General features: G+C 36.4%; 1 protein-coding gene across 8 annotated transcripts in view; it reads left to right on the top strand.

The window, feature by feature from the left end:
- Nucleotides 1-19,806, top strand: part of Wdfy3 (WD repeat and FYVE domain containing 3) — a 272,242-nt gene that overhangs the window by 92,513 nt on the left and 159,923 nt on the right. For 6 of the 8 annotated variants that reach the window (XM_070012519.1, XM_070012518.1, XM_070012515.1 and 3 more), the window contains 2 exons: nucleotides 13,641-13,764; nucleotides 17,979-18,032. In XM_070012519.1, coding sequence (XP_069868620.1) covers nucleotides 13,641-13,764; nucleotides 17,979-18,032 — 178 coding nt within the window. The remainder of the gene's footprint in view (nucleotides 1-13,640; nucleotides 13,765-17,978; nucleotides 18,033-19,806) is intronic. The other 2 variants (XM_070012514.1, XM_070012517.1) reach the window with 1 other exon arrangement.

The raw sequence follows: 19,806 nt of genomic DNA on the forward strand, positions 1-19,806 counted from the left end.
ATCAAACCTGGCATGGTTGCTTACCCATTTCTATCTTGTCCTCCTTAATGCAAGATCTACTTCCTGGATGTCTAATAATCATTTCAGGTTGGCTTTTGTCATGATTTATGCTTTAATTTTACTACCTTTCTAGTCTCCATTTATCCCTAATCTGGCCATTGATTATCTTTTGTGGTTTTAAGAAGAATCCATCACATTCTTTTTTTTTCTTTTTGTTGATTTAAGGGCTTGAACGCAGGGCCTGTACACTTTCCCTGCGCACTTTCTCTTTGTGCTGATGGCTAGCGTTCTACCACTTGAGCCACAGTGCCACTTCTGGTTAATTGGAGATAAGAGTCTTCTGGGACTTTTCTGCCCAGGCTGGCTTCAAATCTTGATCCTCAGATCTCAGCCTACTGTGTAGCTAGGATTATAGGCACCTGGAACCATTACATTCTTAAAGAAGACTCCCCACCCCCACCCCCCCACTCCCTGATCCCCACAGACTCCTAAACAAATATCTGCTGTGGGGCTACAGTAATTACCTGTGTCCCTCCATTTGTTCTTACTGTGTATCTGTTCCTGTGTTTATATCATTCCCAACAGAACCTCATGATTCTTAGCTTTACAACATCAGAGGCTGCATCTCATCTCTATGCATAGTACAGCATAGGTCATCATGTACATATGACAATGTGCGTAAACAAGTAGACTGAATGAATCTGTTAAAACTAACTGAAAGATTGTAGTTGAAACCTTCAAAGGGCAGAAGACATTACTCATGCTTATAGTGCCAGGTGAGGAAAGCAGCAGTTTAGAGATAAGACTTGAAAAATATGCATGCAAAAGAGAGAAGGGAAGCTGTACAGAACAGAAGGCTCAGTGATAGAACAGAAATAATCAGGAGAGTTGGTGTTAAAGAACCGGAGAGATAAAGTTTCGCGAAAAGAATAGTCAACACTATTATGTACAATAGAGAGAGTCAGAAAGATGAGAACCAAAAAATATTCTTAACGTTTGTCAGTTAGGAAATCTCTAGATTGGATTAGCTAGAAAACAGTGGATGGGACATGAAAGGAGGCAGTGGTTTTTTATTAAACTTAGAACAGTTTGAAATAAAGTAGAACAAACAGGATAGATGAGATTGTTTTAGCCTGTTTGGTGCTGCTATATAACAAAATACTTGAGGTTAAATACTTTATAAACAAAAGAGGTTGGAAGTTACAGACAGAATCTAAGTGCTGACCTTGAAAAGCCACCCCAGGTATGTCACAGCATGATGGAAAGGCTAAAAAGGAAGGAGCTGGGGACAGAAGGAGCCAAAGTACATGTAGTTACCTCACTTGATAAAAACACTCTGTTCTAAAAACTAGTCCACTCTGATGAGATCTGATCCACTCTCAAAAAGACAGCATTAATGCATTCATGAGGGAATAGGCACTGTGACATGATTACTTTCCTTTAGATCTTGGGCTTCCACCACCTCAACAGCACCACACTGGGGAATCGATCGATGATACCCTCTTAATGATCTGGAGTAAGTAGATGGCACAAGAAACTTTAAGAAATTTAGGGATAAGGAGTTGGCCTTACACTTACTAGGCAGGTGCTGTAGATGAGCCACATCTTCAGCCCTTTTTGTTTACATTATTTTTTTGAATACTATCTCACTTTTTGCTTGGGGCCAGGCTGGACTTAATCTTTCTATTTAGGCTCTCCAAATTGCTGGGCTGGCAGGTGTATACCACACTTGCTATTGATTGAGATGAGGTCTTGCATATATTTTGACCAAACTGGCCTCAAACCATAGTCCTTCTGATATTTGCCCCTTGAGTAAGTAGGATTACAGATATGAGACTCCATACCTAATTGGAAATTTTGATAGTTTAGGATTTGTATAAAAGGAGAGAGAAAAATAGTTGAAGAAGAATTGAAGAGCTGATATCATGGAAGTAGAAAAGGGATATGCCCAGTTTATTGGGACTGAGGTTTTGCTGGACAATCAAGAGCATGGCTGAGTGGAAGGAGGAAACATTAGTTGACATGGGAGAGATGATAGAATAAGAGTATGAAGGAGGGTAAGAAAAGGTTTAAAGTAACTTAAAAGCAGACAAAACTGAACAGGATACTATTTTAAATTGTGTTTATATCAGTCAATTTTTATTGGAATTGTTTCTAGAATTTTTTTAGCATTTATTTATTTTTAAAAATTTATTGTAAAGACGATGAACAGGGGGGGTTATAATTACATAGAAATGTAATGAGTACATTTTGGAAACAAGAGGTTCTTATATGCTGTATACAGTTATTTCTATTTTTTCTGTTTTAGTTTTCTGTACCCTTTGTCTTATATATGAACTTACCTGATCTGTGGAAAGGAAAGGGAATCACAGAAACAGCAGGACAAAGGATGAACTAATACAACAATGATACTCACTAGACATAATATTGGAATTGAACTTCACAACTTGGGGGGGCTGGGTAGTGGGGTATGGTAAGCAGGAGAAAATGAGGGAGGGGCTAACAGTGTTTAAAAAGAATTGTTTTTAGAATTTTTCCAGGTTTTTTTGCTTGTTGTTTGTTGTTTTGAGAGGAGTGTGTGTGCTTACACATGTGTGTATATGTATGTGTATGTGTATGTGTGTGTGTTTGTGTACCTGAGTGCCAGTCCTGAGGCTTAAACTCAAGGCCTGAGGACTGTCCCTGAGCTTTTCGGCTCAAGGCTAGCACTCTACTACTAAGAGTCACAGCATCACTTCTGGGTTTCTGGTAGTTAATTGGAGATAATAGTCTCATGGATTTTCTTGCCTAGGCTGGCTTCAAATTGTGATCCTTGGATTTTATCCTCCTGAGTAGCTGTGAGCCATTGGTGCTCAACAACTTCTGACGTTTTATTAGAGATAAAGGTCTATGAACTTTCCTTCCTGGGCTGGCTTTGAACCAAGAATCTCTCAGATCTTAGCTTCCTAAGCCGCTAGGATTACAGAAGTGAGCCACCAGCACCTAGCTTCCAGTAGTTGTACAAATGAGTTATTTACCATTCAAAGAGCACTATATGAATACAATGAATCTTGGTCAATGTAACCTCTGACCTCATTCTCCCTATCTCTTATAGTTGCTATTCTGTTTAGTTTTTAATCTTTTCTTAAAAAGTGTCATGAGTCCAGTGCTGCTGGCTCATGCCTGTAATCCTAGCTACTCAGGAGGCTGAGATCTGAGGATCTCGGTTCAAAGCCAGCCTGGGCAGGAAATTCCATGAGACTCTTATTTTGAGTAAACCACCAGAAAACTGGAAGTGGCGCTGTGGCTCAAGTGGTAGAACGCTAGCCTTTAGCTGAAATGCTGAGGGATAGTGCCCAGGCCCAGGGTTCAAGCCCCATGACCAACCCCCCTCCAAAAAAAAAGTGTCATTATGTATTGTTACGTACTGTGTAATTTCGATGATTCCTTTCTCTTCAACTTAAAAACACCTAAAAATTAATACGTTTAGAAAAGTTAAGAGAATTGTTTTCAAATTTTTATTATGATAAAACCCAAAGCCTCCTTCATGGAGGCAAGCAGTCTACCACAGAATTGTTCTCCTGGCCCTGTTCTCAGCTTTTAATGTGAAGTGTTCATTTGCATCCTGATTTGTTTTACCTGTCTGGCTTCAAAGGTCACTTATGTGAATTTTGAGCTAGGGGAATCTTAGTAATATTTATATTGTTATTTTTATAAAAGTTGATCTGAGATGCTTTAATGATTATTCTTAGACTCAGTTCTCTTAGTTCTTTTGCGTTCTATGCTGTTACAAATAAGTTCATTAGCTATAAATGTTTATTTGAGTTGAAAGTTTTCAATTAGCTGCTTAAAAGTACTTATGTATACATTGCCTTAGATCTCTGTGACTATCATAAAGATTCAGTAACTTTTTTGGTGATACTGGGAATTGAACCCAGGGCTTCACACATAGTGTGTGATCTACAACTGAGCAACATCTCAGATTTAGTATATTAAAATTTTTTTTTAATTGTGCTGTGGATGGAACCCAGATTGTCTTTCTTACTTACTGGGCAAGTGCTTTACTAGTGAATTACACTCAAGCCCATCAGTAGACTCTCAACTTATGAAAAATTAGGAAGTCATATGACCAATAAAAATCCATAAATATTTATTGGCTGGGCACTAACAAGACTATATTACTCTTTCATATCATTTCTCATTAGGCATGGATTTTTCTCCACAGCATGGTTTCTAAAAGGAAGCTTCCTAGTGTTATTTCAATGTGTGGTTTTTGCTTTTTGCCTTTAAGAGGCATGAGTTGGGAAATGACATGTGTTCAGTACCATTTTCTGGGTCAGCTTTCATTCTGGATTCTTGAATGCCTCCTGTGGTCTTCATCACCTTCCTACAGGGCAGCGGCTGTTCCCCCTTTCCCTCATTCTCTCCAAGGGAAATATTAGAGGAGTCCGAGAATAGCTGAATAATACTTGTTCAGCACTCCAAAACATAATGAACCTTAATGTCCAAGACCAAATGCTCACTGAGAAAATACTTGATTTAAACTGTTCAAAATGAATAGCCTTTTAGTTGTCCAAAAATTCATAAATGCCATGGTTAATTATGTTACTGAATCAAATATTATTGTATAGTTGGAAATGCAGTTTTTCTAACTATATCTTCAAGAAAATCCTCTTGTTTTTTGAACATATTTCCAATTTATATTTGAGAAACGTCTAAGTTGACTACAATCTTTTATAAATATCCTTTTTAAAAATTGTTGGTTTTAGAATGAGATATCCAAGTTTAGACCCAAATGAGTTTCAGATATTATATAATACCAATAAAGTTGATACTGAAAGGACTGCTTGCATTCACTCTTGAAATAGTGCTGTTTACTTCCTATCACTGGCAGAACCAGATACACACCCAGAGCAGTGTAGTGACAGGCCTGGCACAGGAGGGTAGGACGCTCAGGCAGGCATTCTGTCTCTCCTCCTTCCAGTCAGTGGTCCTTAGAAAGAGCAACCAAAAGAAGTAGAAGTGTTTCCCTAATTATTTGTATTCACTGGTAAGAAATTTTAGCTGCTGTACAGTATGAAATAACATAATTACATCTTTTTTGTTTCCTTGAGATGATCTCACTGAGTCCCAGAGTAGCACCAAACTCAGAATTCTCCTGTCTCAGCTTTCTGAGAGCTGGAATTATAGGTGTGCCAACCTCATTGTTAACTTTTTTCTTTTTAATCACTATTTTTAAAATTATTTTTAAGTGGCTCTAAAAGGAGTTGCCATTTAACCAAGCGATTTATGAATACATTACATCTTCATCAGTGTCTCAACCCTTTCAACATTCTCCCCCATCCATCCTTTATCTACCCTTCACTCATCTTCTTTCTTTAATATATATTTTTATTGTAAACATACTGTACAGAGGGGTTACAGTTATATGAGAAAGTTAATGAGTACATTTCCTGTCGAGCATTATTACTCCCTTTTTTGTTTTTCCCCTACCATCCCTTTCTTCTCCACCTTCCCAACTTCTTCCCCACCCCCCAAGTTGTGAAGTTCATTTTCAACAAGTGTCTTGTATATCTCATTGATACAGTGGGTCAACCTGTATCCTTGTTTTAGCATTTTGTTATTTCTCTTCCCTTCTCCAAATTAGAAAAATGTATATACAAGATGCAGGGCACTGGAATCAAATACAGTGACAACAGGGGTTATACCATGGGGGAAGAACATACAAAAGAAACAAAAAAATAAAAATCACATAGTACATTAAAAACAACAGGGACAATGATAAAACCTCTTGTGACCCTATCTTGGGGTTCATTTCGCTTAGCATCATCTTATATGGTCTTATGTACATAGCTTTTGAGCTTTTCTGCTTGTCGGGTAAGATGTATACTAGATGTATACTAGTTATTGCAAATAAGCGAAATCATGGGACCTATCTTTCTTTGGGTCTGCTTACTTCGCTTAATATAATTTTTTTGAAGTCTTTCCATTTCCTAACAAATGGGGCAGTGTCATTCTTTCTGATGGAGGCATAGAATTCCAGTGTGTGTGTGTGTGTGTGTGTGTGTGTGTGTGTGTGTGTGTGTGTGTGTGTGTGTGTGTGTGTGTGTGTGTGTGTGTGTGTGTGTGTGTGTGTGTGTGTGTGTACCACATTTTCTTGATTCATCTACTGAGGGGCCTCCTGGATTGGTTCCATATCTTAGCTATGGTGAATAATGCTGTGATAAACATATTTGTGCTGGTAGCTTTAGTATGACCTTAGCTTTAGTATGACCTTGTTTGTGATCATTTGGGTAAATGCCCAAAAGTGTGATTGCTGGGTCTTAGGGGAGCTATATGTGGAGTCTTTTGAGGAACCTCCATACTGCTTTCCAAAGTGGTTGAACAAGTTTTCACTCCCACCAACAATGCAGTAGGGTTCCCTTTTGGCCACATTCCCTCCAGCATCTGCTGTTATTAGATTTCTTGATTCTAGCCATTCTAAGTAGGATGAGGTAGAATCTCAATGTTGTCTTGATTTGCATTCATTTTATGGCTAGAGAAGTTGAGCATTTCTTCATGTGTCTATTGGCCATTCTTACTTCCTCTTCAGAGAAGTCTTTCTTTAAGTCTTTAGCCCAGTTATTAATCAGGCAGTTGTTTCTTTGAGGATTTGTTATTGGGGGATTTAATTTTTTGAATTCTGAGCATATTTTATTTTATTTTTTTTGTTTTTTATTTTTTTAATTTAATTTAATTTTATTTGTGAACATACTGTACAGAGGGGTTACAATTAGATGGGCAGGATAATGCGTACATTTCTTACCAAGCATTGCAGCCTCCTCCTTTGGTTTACCCTTCACATCCCTTCCCAGCCTCTCCCCTCCCCCTCAATCCCAGTCCTCCCCCCCCCCCCCCCCACCGACGTTGTAAAGCTCGTTTTGGACATGACAACTTGTACTTCTCATTGTTGCAACAGGTCCACCTGTATCCTTAAACAACTGGTTTCTCCCCATCTCCTCCACAAGTTATACTGACATCAAATATAGTGAAAGCAGGGGTTATACTGTGGGGGAGGGACATACAAAGCAACAAAGAGATAATCTTATAAATGCGTTAGAAACACATCTGAGCATATTTTAGATATGAGGCTCTTGTCTGTTGTATGGCTAGTGAAGATCTTCTCCCTATCATTGGGCTTTCTGTTGATCTTGCTAGCTATGTCCTTTGCCATGCAGAAGCTCTTCATGCAATCCCATTTGCCCAACCTTTCTTTGATTTGTTGTGTTTCTGAGTCTTTATTAAGAAAATTTCGGCCTGTGCCAAGGAGCCTTAGAGTTTCTTCTATTCCTTCCTGTAATGTTTTCAGAGTTTCTGCTTTGACCTAGACGTCTTTGATCCATTTGGAGTTGATTCTGATGCAAGGTGATATATACGGTTCTAGCTTTAGTTTTCTAAAGGTATTTAACCAATTTTGCCAGCACCATTTACTGAAGAGGCTGTCTTCCATTCTATTTTTTTAGCTCCCTTATCAAAAATTAGGTGGCCATAGGTCTGCCGGTTCATTTCTGGGTCTTCAGTTCTATTCCATTGGTCCTCAGGTCTGTTCTTGTGCCAGTACCAAGCTGTTTTGATTACTATGGCTTTGTAGTAGAGTTTGAAATTTAATATTGATGTTCTTCCAGCACTGTTCTTTCTGCTAAGGATTGTTTTTGCTATTCGGGGTCTTTTATTGTTCCATATGAATTTTTGGATTGCTTCTATTTTCTTGAAGAATGAGGTTGGGATGTTGATAGGTAGCACGTTGAATTTGTAGATAGCCATTGGAAGTATTGCCATTTTCACAATGTTGACCTTTCCAATCCAGGAACATGGGAGGTTTTTCCACTTCCTTGGTTCTGCTTTGATTTCCCTTTTCAGGTTTTTAAAGTTTTCATCATAGAAGTCCTTTCGTTAGTTAACTCCTAGGTATTTTATTTTTTGTGGGGCTATTACAAAAGGAATTGCTTTCCTGATTTTAGCTGCGCTCTTCTCGTTCTTGGCATACCAAAAAGCTATTGATTTTTGAGGGTTAAGTTTATACCCTGCTGTTTTGCCAGAGTTTCAGATCAGTTTCTGTAATTTGGGATTGTAGTCCATGAGGTTCTTTAAATACAAGATCATGTCATTTGCAAAGAGCTTTTACTTTAGCTTTCCCTATTTGGATCCCCTTTGTGTTTGCATCTTTTCTTATTGCTGTAGCTAGGCATTCTAATACTAAATTGAAGAGGAGTGGAGAGAGGGGACATCCTTGTCTTTTTCCTGAATTTAGAGGAAATGACTTTAGCTTTTGCTGTTAAGAATAATGCTGGCTGTAAGTTTGTCATACACAGCCATTATTATATTGAGGAAGGTTCCATGGATTGCTAGTTTTTCCAGAGCTTTCATCATGAAGGGGTGTTGGATCTTGTCAAATGCTTTTTTTCTGCATCTATTGAAATAATCCTTATCCTTATTCTTATCCTTGCTCTTGTTGATGTGATGAATTATAGTACTTGATTTGTGTATGTTGAACAAGCTTTGCATCCTTGACATGAATCCTGTTTGGTCCGATTATATGATTTTTTTGATCAGTTGTTGAAGTTGTTTAGTCAATTATCTTCTTAATTTTGTAGAATATATAATGGATTCATGACTGCATTCTCCCCTCTTACCTCTCTTTTTCCCTTGATCCTACTTCACCCCTTTTGAGTTCCTACTTCCTGGTATTTTATTTTGCTGAATTTTGACTTTGCATTTCTAAGGAATTACACTATGTGAGTTCTCCCTCGAATCTACCATATTTCAGTTAATACATTTGTATACAATTATGTATCTCCCAACTTATTTAATAAGTTAAATCTTATTTAATTAAGCTAAATCTTGCTTCCACATAGAAGGGAAAACCTTTTGTCTCTGTGGACTTGACTTACTATAAAATTTTTTCCAAGTCTTGCCATTTCTTTATAAATGGTGTGATTTTTTTTCGAATGGATGAGTAAAATTCCATTGTGTGTGTGTGTGTGTGTGTGTGTGTGTGTGTGTGTGTGTGTGTGTGTGTGTGTGTGTGTGTGTGTGTGTGTGTGTAGGTGCCACATGTTCTTGATCTATTCGTCCATCATTGTTAATGTTTTAAAATTATTACTCAATCAAATATTCAAAGCCATAATTTTACTTTTGTTTTATTTACCATGATCAGTAATCATGGTCAATCAGTGGTCATATCTAATTTTTACTGAGTAGCATCAAACATTCAATCACATACTCATACTTCTGTTTTAATACCTATCATTAAGTATCACCATTAATATGTTTTCCCCAAAGTATTTAGTGGAGGGGGGAATACCAGAAATTCTGTTTAGGTGGATATTAAGATGAGTCTTTTCAGGGTCTGGAAGGAATATGAATATAATGAATCATTTTCCTATGGCGTGCGAGAACTTCAGTTTCACTCCTATCACTGCTAAGAAAAAACCATTATGTCAAAGTGACTTTTTTACACATTAGCCAATTCTGTTATTCATCTGTAAAAGTGAGCACTATGAAAAGTTACATTGATTGGTTCATGAAGAGTCTGAGAAAATATAGTACTGAGTAATATAGAGGCAGGCTTGGAATCATTTTAAAGTTGTTATCCACCAACTCTTGGCTTAAATTATCTTTCTTAACCCTTTATTTCTTTGTGTGTAAAATAATGCTACTAAATACTTCCTATTATATAGGATTTTATGAGATTTACATGGCATGTCAAATATTTGAACTGTTCTATACACATTGTAAATGGTTATTATGTGATAATTATTATTCTCTCATTGAATTTGCTAGAATTTAGATTTGTTCTTGGGTATTGGTTTTTTCATTTGAGCTTTGAATGATACAAATCTGTTAATAGAATTAAAGATTTTGAGTAGAAAGTGTTTTTAGAACTCTTACCCTTGACAGATGAGGAAACCAAGAACCAGAAAGACACATTTGAATAGTAGTCCCTCAGAGAAAAGTAGATTCCAAGTCTCCTGACTCCAGCCTTATACCACATTGCCATGGCAGACATTGGTGTGCATGCATGTTAGATGCTTTGTTGGCAATATTAGAAGCACACTTGAAACTGGCTACAAAAACCATAACACTTTTTAGCTTTCCCCCCAACATTCTGTTTTATATTCATTTTGATAATCACCCATCCTGTTAGTAGGAGTATTCCAGCCTGAGTAGCCTCTTCCTGACCCCTTAACCTCCCAGTCTTATTCCTAATTTGATGTCTTGCTCAGTTTTCTCTATCTGGACCCTCTTTTCTGTCTCACTGTTCAGACCTAGTCATTTCCTTGGGGAACCCTTTTTGACTAGCTTCCTCTTATCCAGGCATTTCTTCTTTAACTTGCTTTCCTTTGTAACACATCATTATATTAGCATAATTTGAATTTTTGTTTATATTTTTTGGCGCTGGAGATTGCAATCTCATGCAATCCCATGCCCTCCCAGCTATTTAATCTTTTGATACTTGTTTTCTATACTGAATGTGAAGGCTTCCATGGACACTGGGATATTTGCTTATCAGTGGACGAGTGAAGTGAGTGAAGAAATGATTAAGTGAATCAGTAGTGTTGGTTCATTGCACTAAATACTGTTCCATAAGAAAGAAGCAGCAGTTCATTTCAGATTAGAATGTAGGGCATAATCTTTTTTGTTTTGGGTCCGGTCATGGGGCCTGTACTCTGGGCCTGGGCGCTGTCCCTCAGCTCTTCAGCTCAAGGTTAGCGCTCTACCACTTGAGCCACAGCGCATGCAAGGCCTCAGGCATGCAAGGCAAGCACTCTACCACTGAGCTACCTTCCCAGCCCTAGGACATAATCTTTTTATCTTTTGAAAAAGTTTCTTTACAGAAATAAAGCAATAGTTTGTCTGAAAATTCAGTTTCAAATTCAACAACATATTATTTGTCCAGTATGAAAATTACTTGAATAAGTACACTGTTAATTCTGTTGAAGAAATGAAACTTTATTTTATAAAGTTGTCTCATCTTTGAATAAAGTTCTTCTTAATTCCTAGGAGCAGAATGTAATATATATCAGTGTGAAGTACAAAGAACAGTTATAAACACCGAAATTTACATATTGATATCTGAGTAGAGGTGTAATTATAGTGTGTATCATTAGTACTCTAATGAATTTTCATCTTTTTCTATTTGTTGAACAATACTAGTCTTACCTAACAAGCCATAGGTTAACTATAAGCACACATTTATGAAAACCTCAGCAGAAAACATATAAGTTCTTGAAAAGCAATTTATTTTTTGGAGATCATTAAAAATTCCTCCTTTGTCAAGTTAGTTGAACAGAGTAGACCAAAAATTTCTATCAAAACTAAGAACCCTTGTTGATTGCTTTATTGTTTCGTATTTTTCAATTTAATTAGAGGGCATTTGTAAGAAATACAGTACTTTGTACAACAATATAAGGAATTTTTTGCTCTTATGTTTATATCCTATTATTAGAATATGAAGTATATATACATTATATATGTTGTTAGAGTATGAAGTATATATACATTATATATGTACTTTTAAAAGTACAATGTGGACAACATAATTGATTAAATTTACTCTTCTGAGCATTTGAACCAAAATTTATGAAGAAAATAAATGAGCTTTATTTTTATTTTTTTGTTAATGATACTGGGCTTGAACTCAAGGCTTTATCCTTTCCACGCAGATGCTTTCCCAGTTGACTCACACCCTCAGCCCCTGGTCTGAGATTTTATTTAGTCTGTCTACCTCTGTAGCTTTGGTTTTTTTTTTTTTTTTTTTTTTTTTTGGGTCCGGTCATGGGGCCTGTACTCTGGGCCTGGGCGCTGTCCCTCAGCTCTTCAGCTCAAGGTTAGCACTCTACCACTTGAGCCACAGCGCCACTTCCGGCTTTTTTCTTTTTGCTTATGTGGTGCTGAGGAATCGAACCCAGGGCCTCATGCATGCAAGGCAAGCGTTCTACCACTGAGCCACCTTCCCAGCCCCTGTAGCTTTGGGTTTTTATTTGGTTGTTTTATTTTCATTCATACTTATAGTTTTTTTTTTTTAAATTAGATCTTTTTAGGTAACTGAGATTGTCCTCAAACTCAATATCCATTTCAGCCTGAGGACTATTATTCTAGGTGAATGCTACCGTACATGGCTTCCTTTTAGCATATACTCTCATGTTCTTCAGTGCTCCTTCAACATTCTCAATAGTCTTCTGTGAGTCTTCTTTTAAACTGTTTAAGGAGCAGCTATACAAAACAGGACACTAGCTTGGGAAGGAATATGAGGATACATAATTTATGTTAGTTCCTTAGTAGTAATATTTGAAAGATTGTTAGAATATAAAATATTGTCTAACAATGTAGAATTATTATAATGGCTATAAAAGACAGGATTTCCTATAAAGCTATAAAGAACATTTTTAATACAGTATTTCAGGATACATGTAGTCAATACTAGCCATTAAGTTTCATGCATTTTCTTGCAATGTTACATCCAGATTTTATTTTACTGTTTTCTTTACAGAACCTGTACCAACTTCTTTTAAAGACCTATTTCATATAGTCAGGCATGGTAGTTCTTACCTGTAATCCCAGATACTCAGGAGGTAAAGACAGGAGGTTCCCTAGTCAAAGGGCAGCCTGGGGAACTTAATGAGACCCTGTCTCAAAAACAAAACACAGCAAAAGGGCTGAGGGCATGGCTCAAATGGTAGGATGCTTTCCTATAAATGCTAACCTTAGGTTCAACCCTCTACCAAAACACACACAAATACACACACACCCCCACACACAGCCATACACACAACACATACACACACACATACACACACACATGCACGCACGTATACATGCATGCATACATACACTGAAATTTTTTTGTGCTGGTTCTTGGGCTTGAACTCGGCCTCACATCCTCCTATACTTTTTTGCTCAAAGCTGGTGCTCTGTCACTTGAGCCATACCTTCACTTCTGGGTTTAAGCTGGTGCTCTGTCACTTGAGCCATACCTTCACTTCTGGGTTTTTGGTAGTTAATTGTAGATAAGTCTCATGGGCTCTTTGCTCAGGCTGGCTTTGAACCTCAATCCTCAGTCTCAGCCTCTTGAGTAGGATTATGAGCATGAGCCATCAATGTTCAACATTTATCTTAAATTTTTATGAAAACAAGTTTATTTTGCAAGCTTTCTATTCATTTTTATCACTGTCTTTCATAGTAGCTTTGTCTTAGAAATGATCATAGTTAGCATTTAGAAATTCTCAAATTTAAAATAAGGGTTAGTACATTTTCTGTTCATCCTGGACTTAGCATATCAATCTCTACTTTTCCCTGTCCAATGTGTCTGAAATACCATCAGTATATAAAACTCGTCAGTGTTTAAGTTTCCTCAGACAACTTTGTTATGGAGATTGACTCATATTTTATAGATATTTGTCTTTGGCTTTTTTATTTGATTGATTTAGTCATTATTTAATATATACAGAAGTGTGGCTAGCCATGTATATTAAAAGATGTATATTTTAAACATAAATGTAAAGTAATGATGTAATTGTACATATTTTACTTAATTTAAATATTACACATTTTAAACTCACAAAATGAAAAACAAAAAGAGATGACAATGTTTCACTAAAAATCTTTTCTCTCATCTACAGGTTTTTGGAAATGCTCCGCCAAATACAATGACAGAAAAATTTTCTGATCTTCTGCAATTCACAACACAAGTTTCAAGACTAATGGTGACAGAAATTAGAAGGAGAGCATCAAACAAATCCACAGGTATATTTTTACAGAAGCCAACAAAAATGGACTTAGTTGAATAGGAAGTTTTTTTTAAGTACTATTAAAATTAAATGAAATGTGAATCTTATTCTGAACTCACAGATTTCAGTTACCAGTCTCAATCCTCCTCTTATAGTCACTTTCTTCTATTGGTTTCACCATCTTCTCTCAAGCATTTCTGTTGGGATCTTTTCTGTTGGACAGTTCCACTGTTACCATTTAACCACTCTTTCCATTTTTGGAATTCATTTTGATAAACATCATTTTATATGATCCAACATGATTCTTGGGGCAATTTATGATTTTGCTATGTATACATTTTTGGTGTACCCTTCTACATTGCTTGTTTCCTAACATTTGTTCTTTTAAGTGACTTCTATTTCCTAGCCTCATGAGTAGAATTATAGATAAGTTTTTCTCTTACCAGACCACAAGCTATACTTGGGGATCTTATTGATTTCTGATCCAGCTTGCACAGCCATCATTTTTATTTTTACTTTTCTGATTTCCATCATTTTGGATGTCTTTCTACTTCTTTGGGAATGATGGCTAACTTTTTCCTTTGAGAAAAACATCTTTTCCAACAGGTTATTGAGAAGGACTGTAGGTGTCAGGGAGAGTCTCTGGTTTATTTATTTATTTATTTATTTTGTCGGTTATGGGGCTTGAACTCTGGGCTTATGCGCTGTTCTTGCATTCTTCAGCTCAAGGCAAGCACTCTACCACTTGAGCAACAGCACCACTTCTGGTTTTCTAGTGGTTTATTGAAGATAAGAGTCTCATGGACTTTCCTTCCCTGGCTGGCTGTGAACCGCCATCTTTGTAGTTTATTTTTTTAAGTATCTCATGAGTTAAAAATGCCTTAAACTCTTGGTTTAGAAAATGAGTTTCTTCCTCTTTACCAATGTGATACTTTTTTTTTGTTATTATAAAGGTGATGTACAGACAGGAAAGAGTACATTTCTTTTTGAACAATGTCACCTCTTCCCTTGTTTTTTCCCAGTTTTTTTCTCCCAGTCCCCCTCCTCCACAAGTTAACTGCTGCATTTGTTTACCCTTTGTTCCACCCTTTCTGTGCTCCTTCTAACTCTCTCCAAGACAGATAAACTTACATACAACGTTAAAGGTACAGAAATCTAAACCATCGACAAAGAAGGAAACAAAAAGCAAAATTAAAAAACAAAACTTTTGTTCCCATTTCTTGCAGTTCATTTTGATAAACATAATTTTATATGGTCATATGCACATAGTTATTAAGCCATTGTGATCCTTTCCTAAGTATATCCTCCTTTTGTCTATAGTAAATGTCTATAGTGCTGTATAATTTGGCTGACGAAACCTTCCAGATATAAACAGTTGGAAGAAATTACATTAATTCACAAAGCACAGATTTATTATAGGAAGGGATAGTTGCAAAACCAAGAGCCAGCAAAAGAAAAGAAGTCACATACTTCATTATCTACAGAGAAGCGTGCTGAGGATCTGCTGGACACACAGCTGAGGTTTACATCTGAGCAGAGAAACACCTCCCCTTCTCTCCTTCCCCCAATGCTGTTCCCAGAGGATGGGGGTAGGAAAACTTAGAGGGAAGAAACAGACTTACGTGATCCAGGCTGCTTGAGTACTGGGTTGGGATTCTTGACATATGCTTCTAGCAGTTGTTTGGGTATGCTAGCTCTCTAGACCCAGTTCTCCTATCAATAGTAGGAGCTCTTCAGAGTTGTTTCCTTATAGCTCCTCTTGTGGGAGTTGGTTGGGAAAGGGATCTCAGCCCAGAGTGAGTAGTCAACATCATTTTGGATAATCCTGCAGCTGGCATTATATCAATTCTATTGTTGGTTACAAAAAATTTTACCTTAGAATATAAAAAGTTGTATTTGCATTATATTCTAGATTCCTATATTGCTGAGAAATCTTGAAGATATATAGTTTTTGGTGTGTTTTTTGATTGTAATTTTTTAAGGTTTGCTATATCTCTCTTCTGCCCTCAGGAAACTTGTAGGATCTTCTCTTTGTCCCCTCTCTTTGTCCCTGCTGCTTCAAAATTTGATGATAATGTGCTTTGGTAGATGCTTGTTATTCATAGAACCCTTTGAGTCTGGGTACTCATGTCCTTTAATTTTTGGAAATTTTCATGAATTATTCAATAATATCCTTACTTCTATTTCTTCTCCAGTTAGATGTCCTTCTTAGAGTGTCCTTCCTTTTTTTTTAACCTCTTATCTCTTATTGGTCTCTGTCTTTTACAGTTGTATTTCTTTTTTTCATTTGTCTCTTCTGATTTGTATCTCTAAATAGTCTTTCTTTAGGTATAATAGAAGAGTTTACTTTTTGTAAAGTTGATGTAGTTTCTGTCTCATCTATTAGAGGATGTCTCATCCTTGACCTTTTGCTCTCATATAAGCAAGGAACATTTTAATTGTGGTTGGAGACTAGGACCAAACCTGCAGATGATGATGGTCTTGATGGGACTTTTTGTTGGTGAGTTTCCTCCTGACCTAGAGAAATTGCCTAGAGAATTATCTGGTTTCTGCTTGACTTATTAGATTTGTTAGTTACATTTATTTTTATATTATCTAAGTACATGTAAGTTTTAGTTTCAACTTTACTGGAGTTATGTGAGGGTCACTTCAGCTTGTTAAGTCCTTGTGAGAAACTGTCCTAGTCATTCTAACAGGTCTTCTATCCTCTTATCTTTTATCTATACAAGTTAATGTCTGTCCAGTAACCTGTTTAAAGCTTTGCGTTTCTGTCAGAAAGTATCCTGATTTTTACTTATTTGACTATTATCTGTACTATTTGTCCCTGATTCATTAGCATTAAAGATACTGCTTGTTACATATTAGCTGTCCCATAAATTTTTACTGATTTATCGCCCAGGATTTCTCTACTTTTCGTTTCTTCAGTGCTTTTAAAAAGAGAGCTGATTCTTAAGGGAGAGACAGTCTAATTCTGGTATATCTCCTTAGATAGCTTTAAAGAGCTATGTTGATTGAAATACTCTTGTTTTTTTTAGTTTTTGTCTTGAACATGCAAAATGTTTTTGGTCAGTGATTTTATGAAAACCGTTTTCATAGAGTTATTTTATCTTTTAGTTTTTCCAATAAAAAATCTATCTTTTTTTAGGATGTAGATACATCCTAAATCAGTTGACTTCACATTTATTCTTTTTTTGTACTTATAAAGACATGTAACATGAAATTTACCCTCAACATATTTTTATGTATATAGGACATTATTGTTAATTATAAGTATCCTGCTGAACAGCACATCTCTAGCATGTTTGCAGCTTGCATGACTAAAAGTTCATATCCATTGAATATCAGCTCTTCATTTTCTCCTTATGCTAGCCCCTGGCTATCATTTTACCTTCTATTTCTATGCTAAATTGTACTATATACTTCATATAGTCTTTTATGGGGAATTGTCATTGAAAGGAACTTTGTTGCAATTTAGAATGGCATATCTCCAGTACATAAATAATACGTGCCATCTCTTATTCCTTTGAAAGTTGGCTATATTTGTTGTACAGTAAGATGAGATTTTTTTCCCCAGTCATCCCTCTGAATTTGAAGAAGATTGGTGTTACATAATCACTGCTTTTATAAAATCTTTTTCAGATCAGTTTTAACACAGTCTATATATCTCAGAAAAGAAGTCTGAGAAGTCAGTAAATTTGGGAAACTTTTCGGGACTATCAAGGTGCAGTGTAGAGACATGATTTATTATATCGTAGGGCAACATCCCAGTTTTCTCTTTTTCTCCTTTAATTCTCTCTTGATTGCTGTCTCCATATGGCATTTATCAAAAGTATGTAGTGACTTGCAAGTAATTTGAGTGAATATATCATAAAGCATAGCTGGCTGTATTTTAGGTAGGACATGTGTTAGGATCTTCTTCTAAGTCTTCTAGGTGTTTTAAAATTTACCACACTATTTCCTCTTAAGTCTAAGAGCACCAAGTCACTTTATGTGACCCGAAATAGAAGATTCCATCTGTATTAAGCTACTTTCTTTAGTTGGTTATTAATGACTTTACTACATGCAAGCTGCCACTATTAAGCCCAGTAATACCTTCCCCAGTGGATAGCAACCCCACAGCAGAGAGGCTTTGCAATGTTGACCACAATACCCTAGTGGCAAGACTGGTGACACATAGTGATTCCCCAATTAGACAACCCCGCCTTTTTTTTTTTTTTTTTTTTTAAACAGAAAAACAGTGTGCCCTGCCATCCTCCAAGGATTTCAAAGCCACAACACCTTCAGGTAACTCATCCCCAAGGTGTGGTTATGTATCAAAAAAAAAAAAAAAAAGCATGGAAGCTATGAATTCTAACACTGTTTTTCTAACTAACTAATGAAAACATTTTGTAGAGGTGCAGAGATGTTTAATGCTTGTTTCTTCATTAATGAAATAAATGTAATAATATTATTGATGTGTCTCACACCATCCTGAAGCCTAAATTTGAAAATGACACGCATTATGCAAAGAAAAAAATTGCACTGCACATATTAACTAGTTTTCAGTTCTGATTCTTCAAGGTGTTTTCCAGTTGAACTCCAGTGGGTCCATAAATTATATTTGTTTTAGAATTATCCACATTCATTAGTTATATCATATCATCATGAGCTCTACTAACCCTATTTCTGTTTTTTCATTGTAATTCTATGTACTGAAATGCAGTGTGAAAGCCAAAGCTGCAACTGAATAATTGACAGCTCAAAGATAGGTTAGCATTGTTTGTCTTTCAATAACTCATATAACCTTTCCATAAATCATCGTGTAAATTTGTATTTGATAAATTTTATTGAACTTAAAATATCCAGATGATTAGATTTGTGACTAGAAGTAAGGTTTATATTCAGTGCTTTAAGAAACCTATATGATTTATGGAGGTTTTACTTAACATTGCTTGCTAGTTTACATATTTTATGTGTGTATGTAGTGCTGGGGATATAGCTAGGTCTTTACAAATGTGAGGCACAGGTGCTTTACTGCTGAAATACACCTTCAGCCCAGATATTACATGTTTGTTTTAGGTGCTGGTCCTGGGGAATCGAACTCAGGGCCTAGACTCTATACCTGAGCTTTTTTTCTAGGATAATGCACTGTTACTTGAACCACAGCTCTACAGTTCTTCTGGTGGTTAATTAGAGATCAAAGTCTCATAGACTTTCCTGGTTGGGCTGGCTCTGAACCACGACATTCAGATTTTCAGCCTTTAAAATGGCTATGATTATAGAAAGAACTATCAGCACCCAGGTTCTAGACATGAAGTTTTTTTTTTTTTTTTTGTCGGTCGTCGGGCCTGAACTCTGGGCCTGGGCACTGTCCCTCAGCTCTTCAGCTCAAGGATAGTGCTCTACCACTTGAGCCAGAGCGCCACTTCCAGCTTTTTCTGCTTATGTGGTGCTAAGGAATCGAACCCAGGGCCTCATGCATGCAAGGCAAGCACTCTACCACTGAGCCACTTTCCCAGCCCCCTAGACATGAAGTTTTAAGATCACTGTAAATGCTCTATACTTCTAAAGTGAGCTGTTTATCTGGTTTAAAGTGGGAGATGTTTATTCTTGAATTTGGTAGGTCAAAACTAAGTAGTTTTTCTGAATATATTTGTTGTATAAATATAATTTTGTTTGCCAGTGGTTTGGAATTTTCCCCATGTCCTTCCGCACAAAGGTATCAAACCTCTTTATCCTATATAAGCATGTAATTCAGTGTCAGAAAACATTACTACAACTGTGACTTAGATCTTTTCCAGCTTTTCTCCAAAAAGAACAGTTGTTGATATTAAGTTAATAAAGTTGTTATATAAGTACATGTGAAGTGTATTGTACTATCATGCATGGCTCTTTCTAAATTGTTTTCATATGTATCATCTTATTTATTTAACATTGTATGTATGATAGTGTTTCCAGAGGGCATTCCTTGCTTTTTTCCAGTTTTTTTTGTCCTTTTTCATCATGAGGGACCTCTTAATGCTCATTGACACCAAATGTAAAAACAAATATTGTAAAGGATCATCATTATTCAGACAAC

This window comes from Dipodomys merriami, unplaced genomic scaffold (genome assembly GCF_024711535.1).
Source record: "Dipodomys merriami isolate MVZ:Mamm:240054 unplaced genomic scaffold, mDipMer1.0.p SCAF_9, whole genome shotgun sequence".
Lineage (NCBI taxonomy): Eukaryota > Metazoa > Chordata > Mammalia > Rodentia > Heteromyidae > Dipodomys > Dipodomys merriami.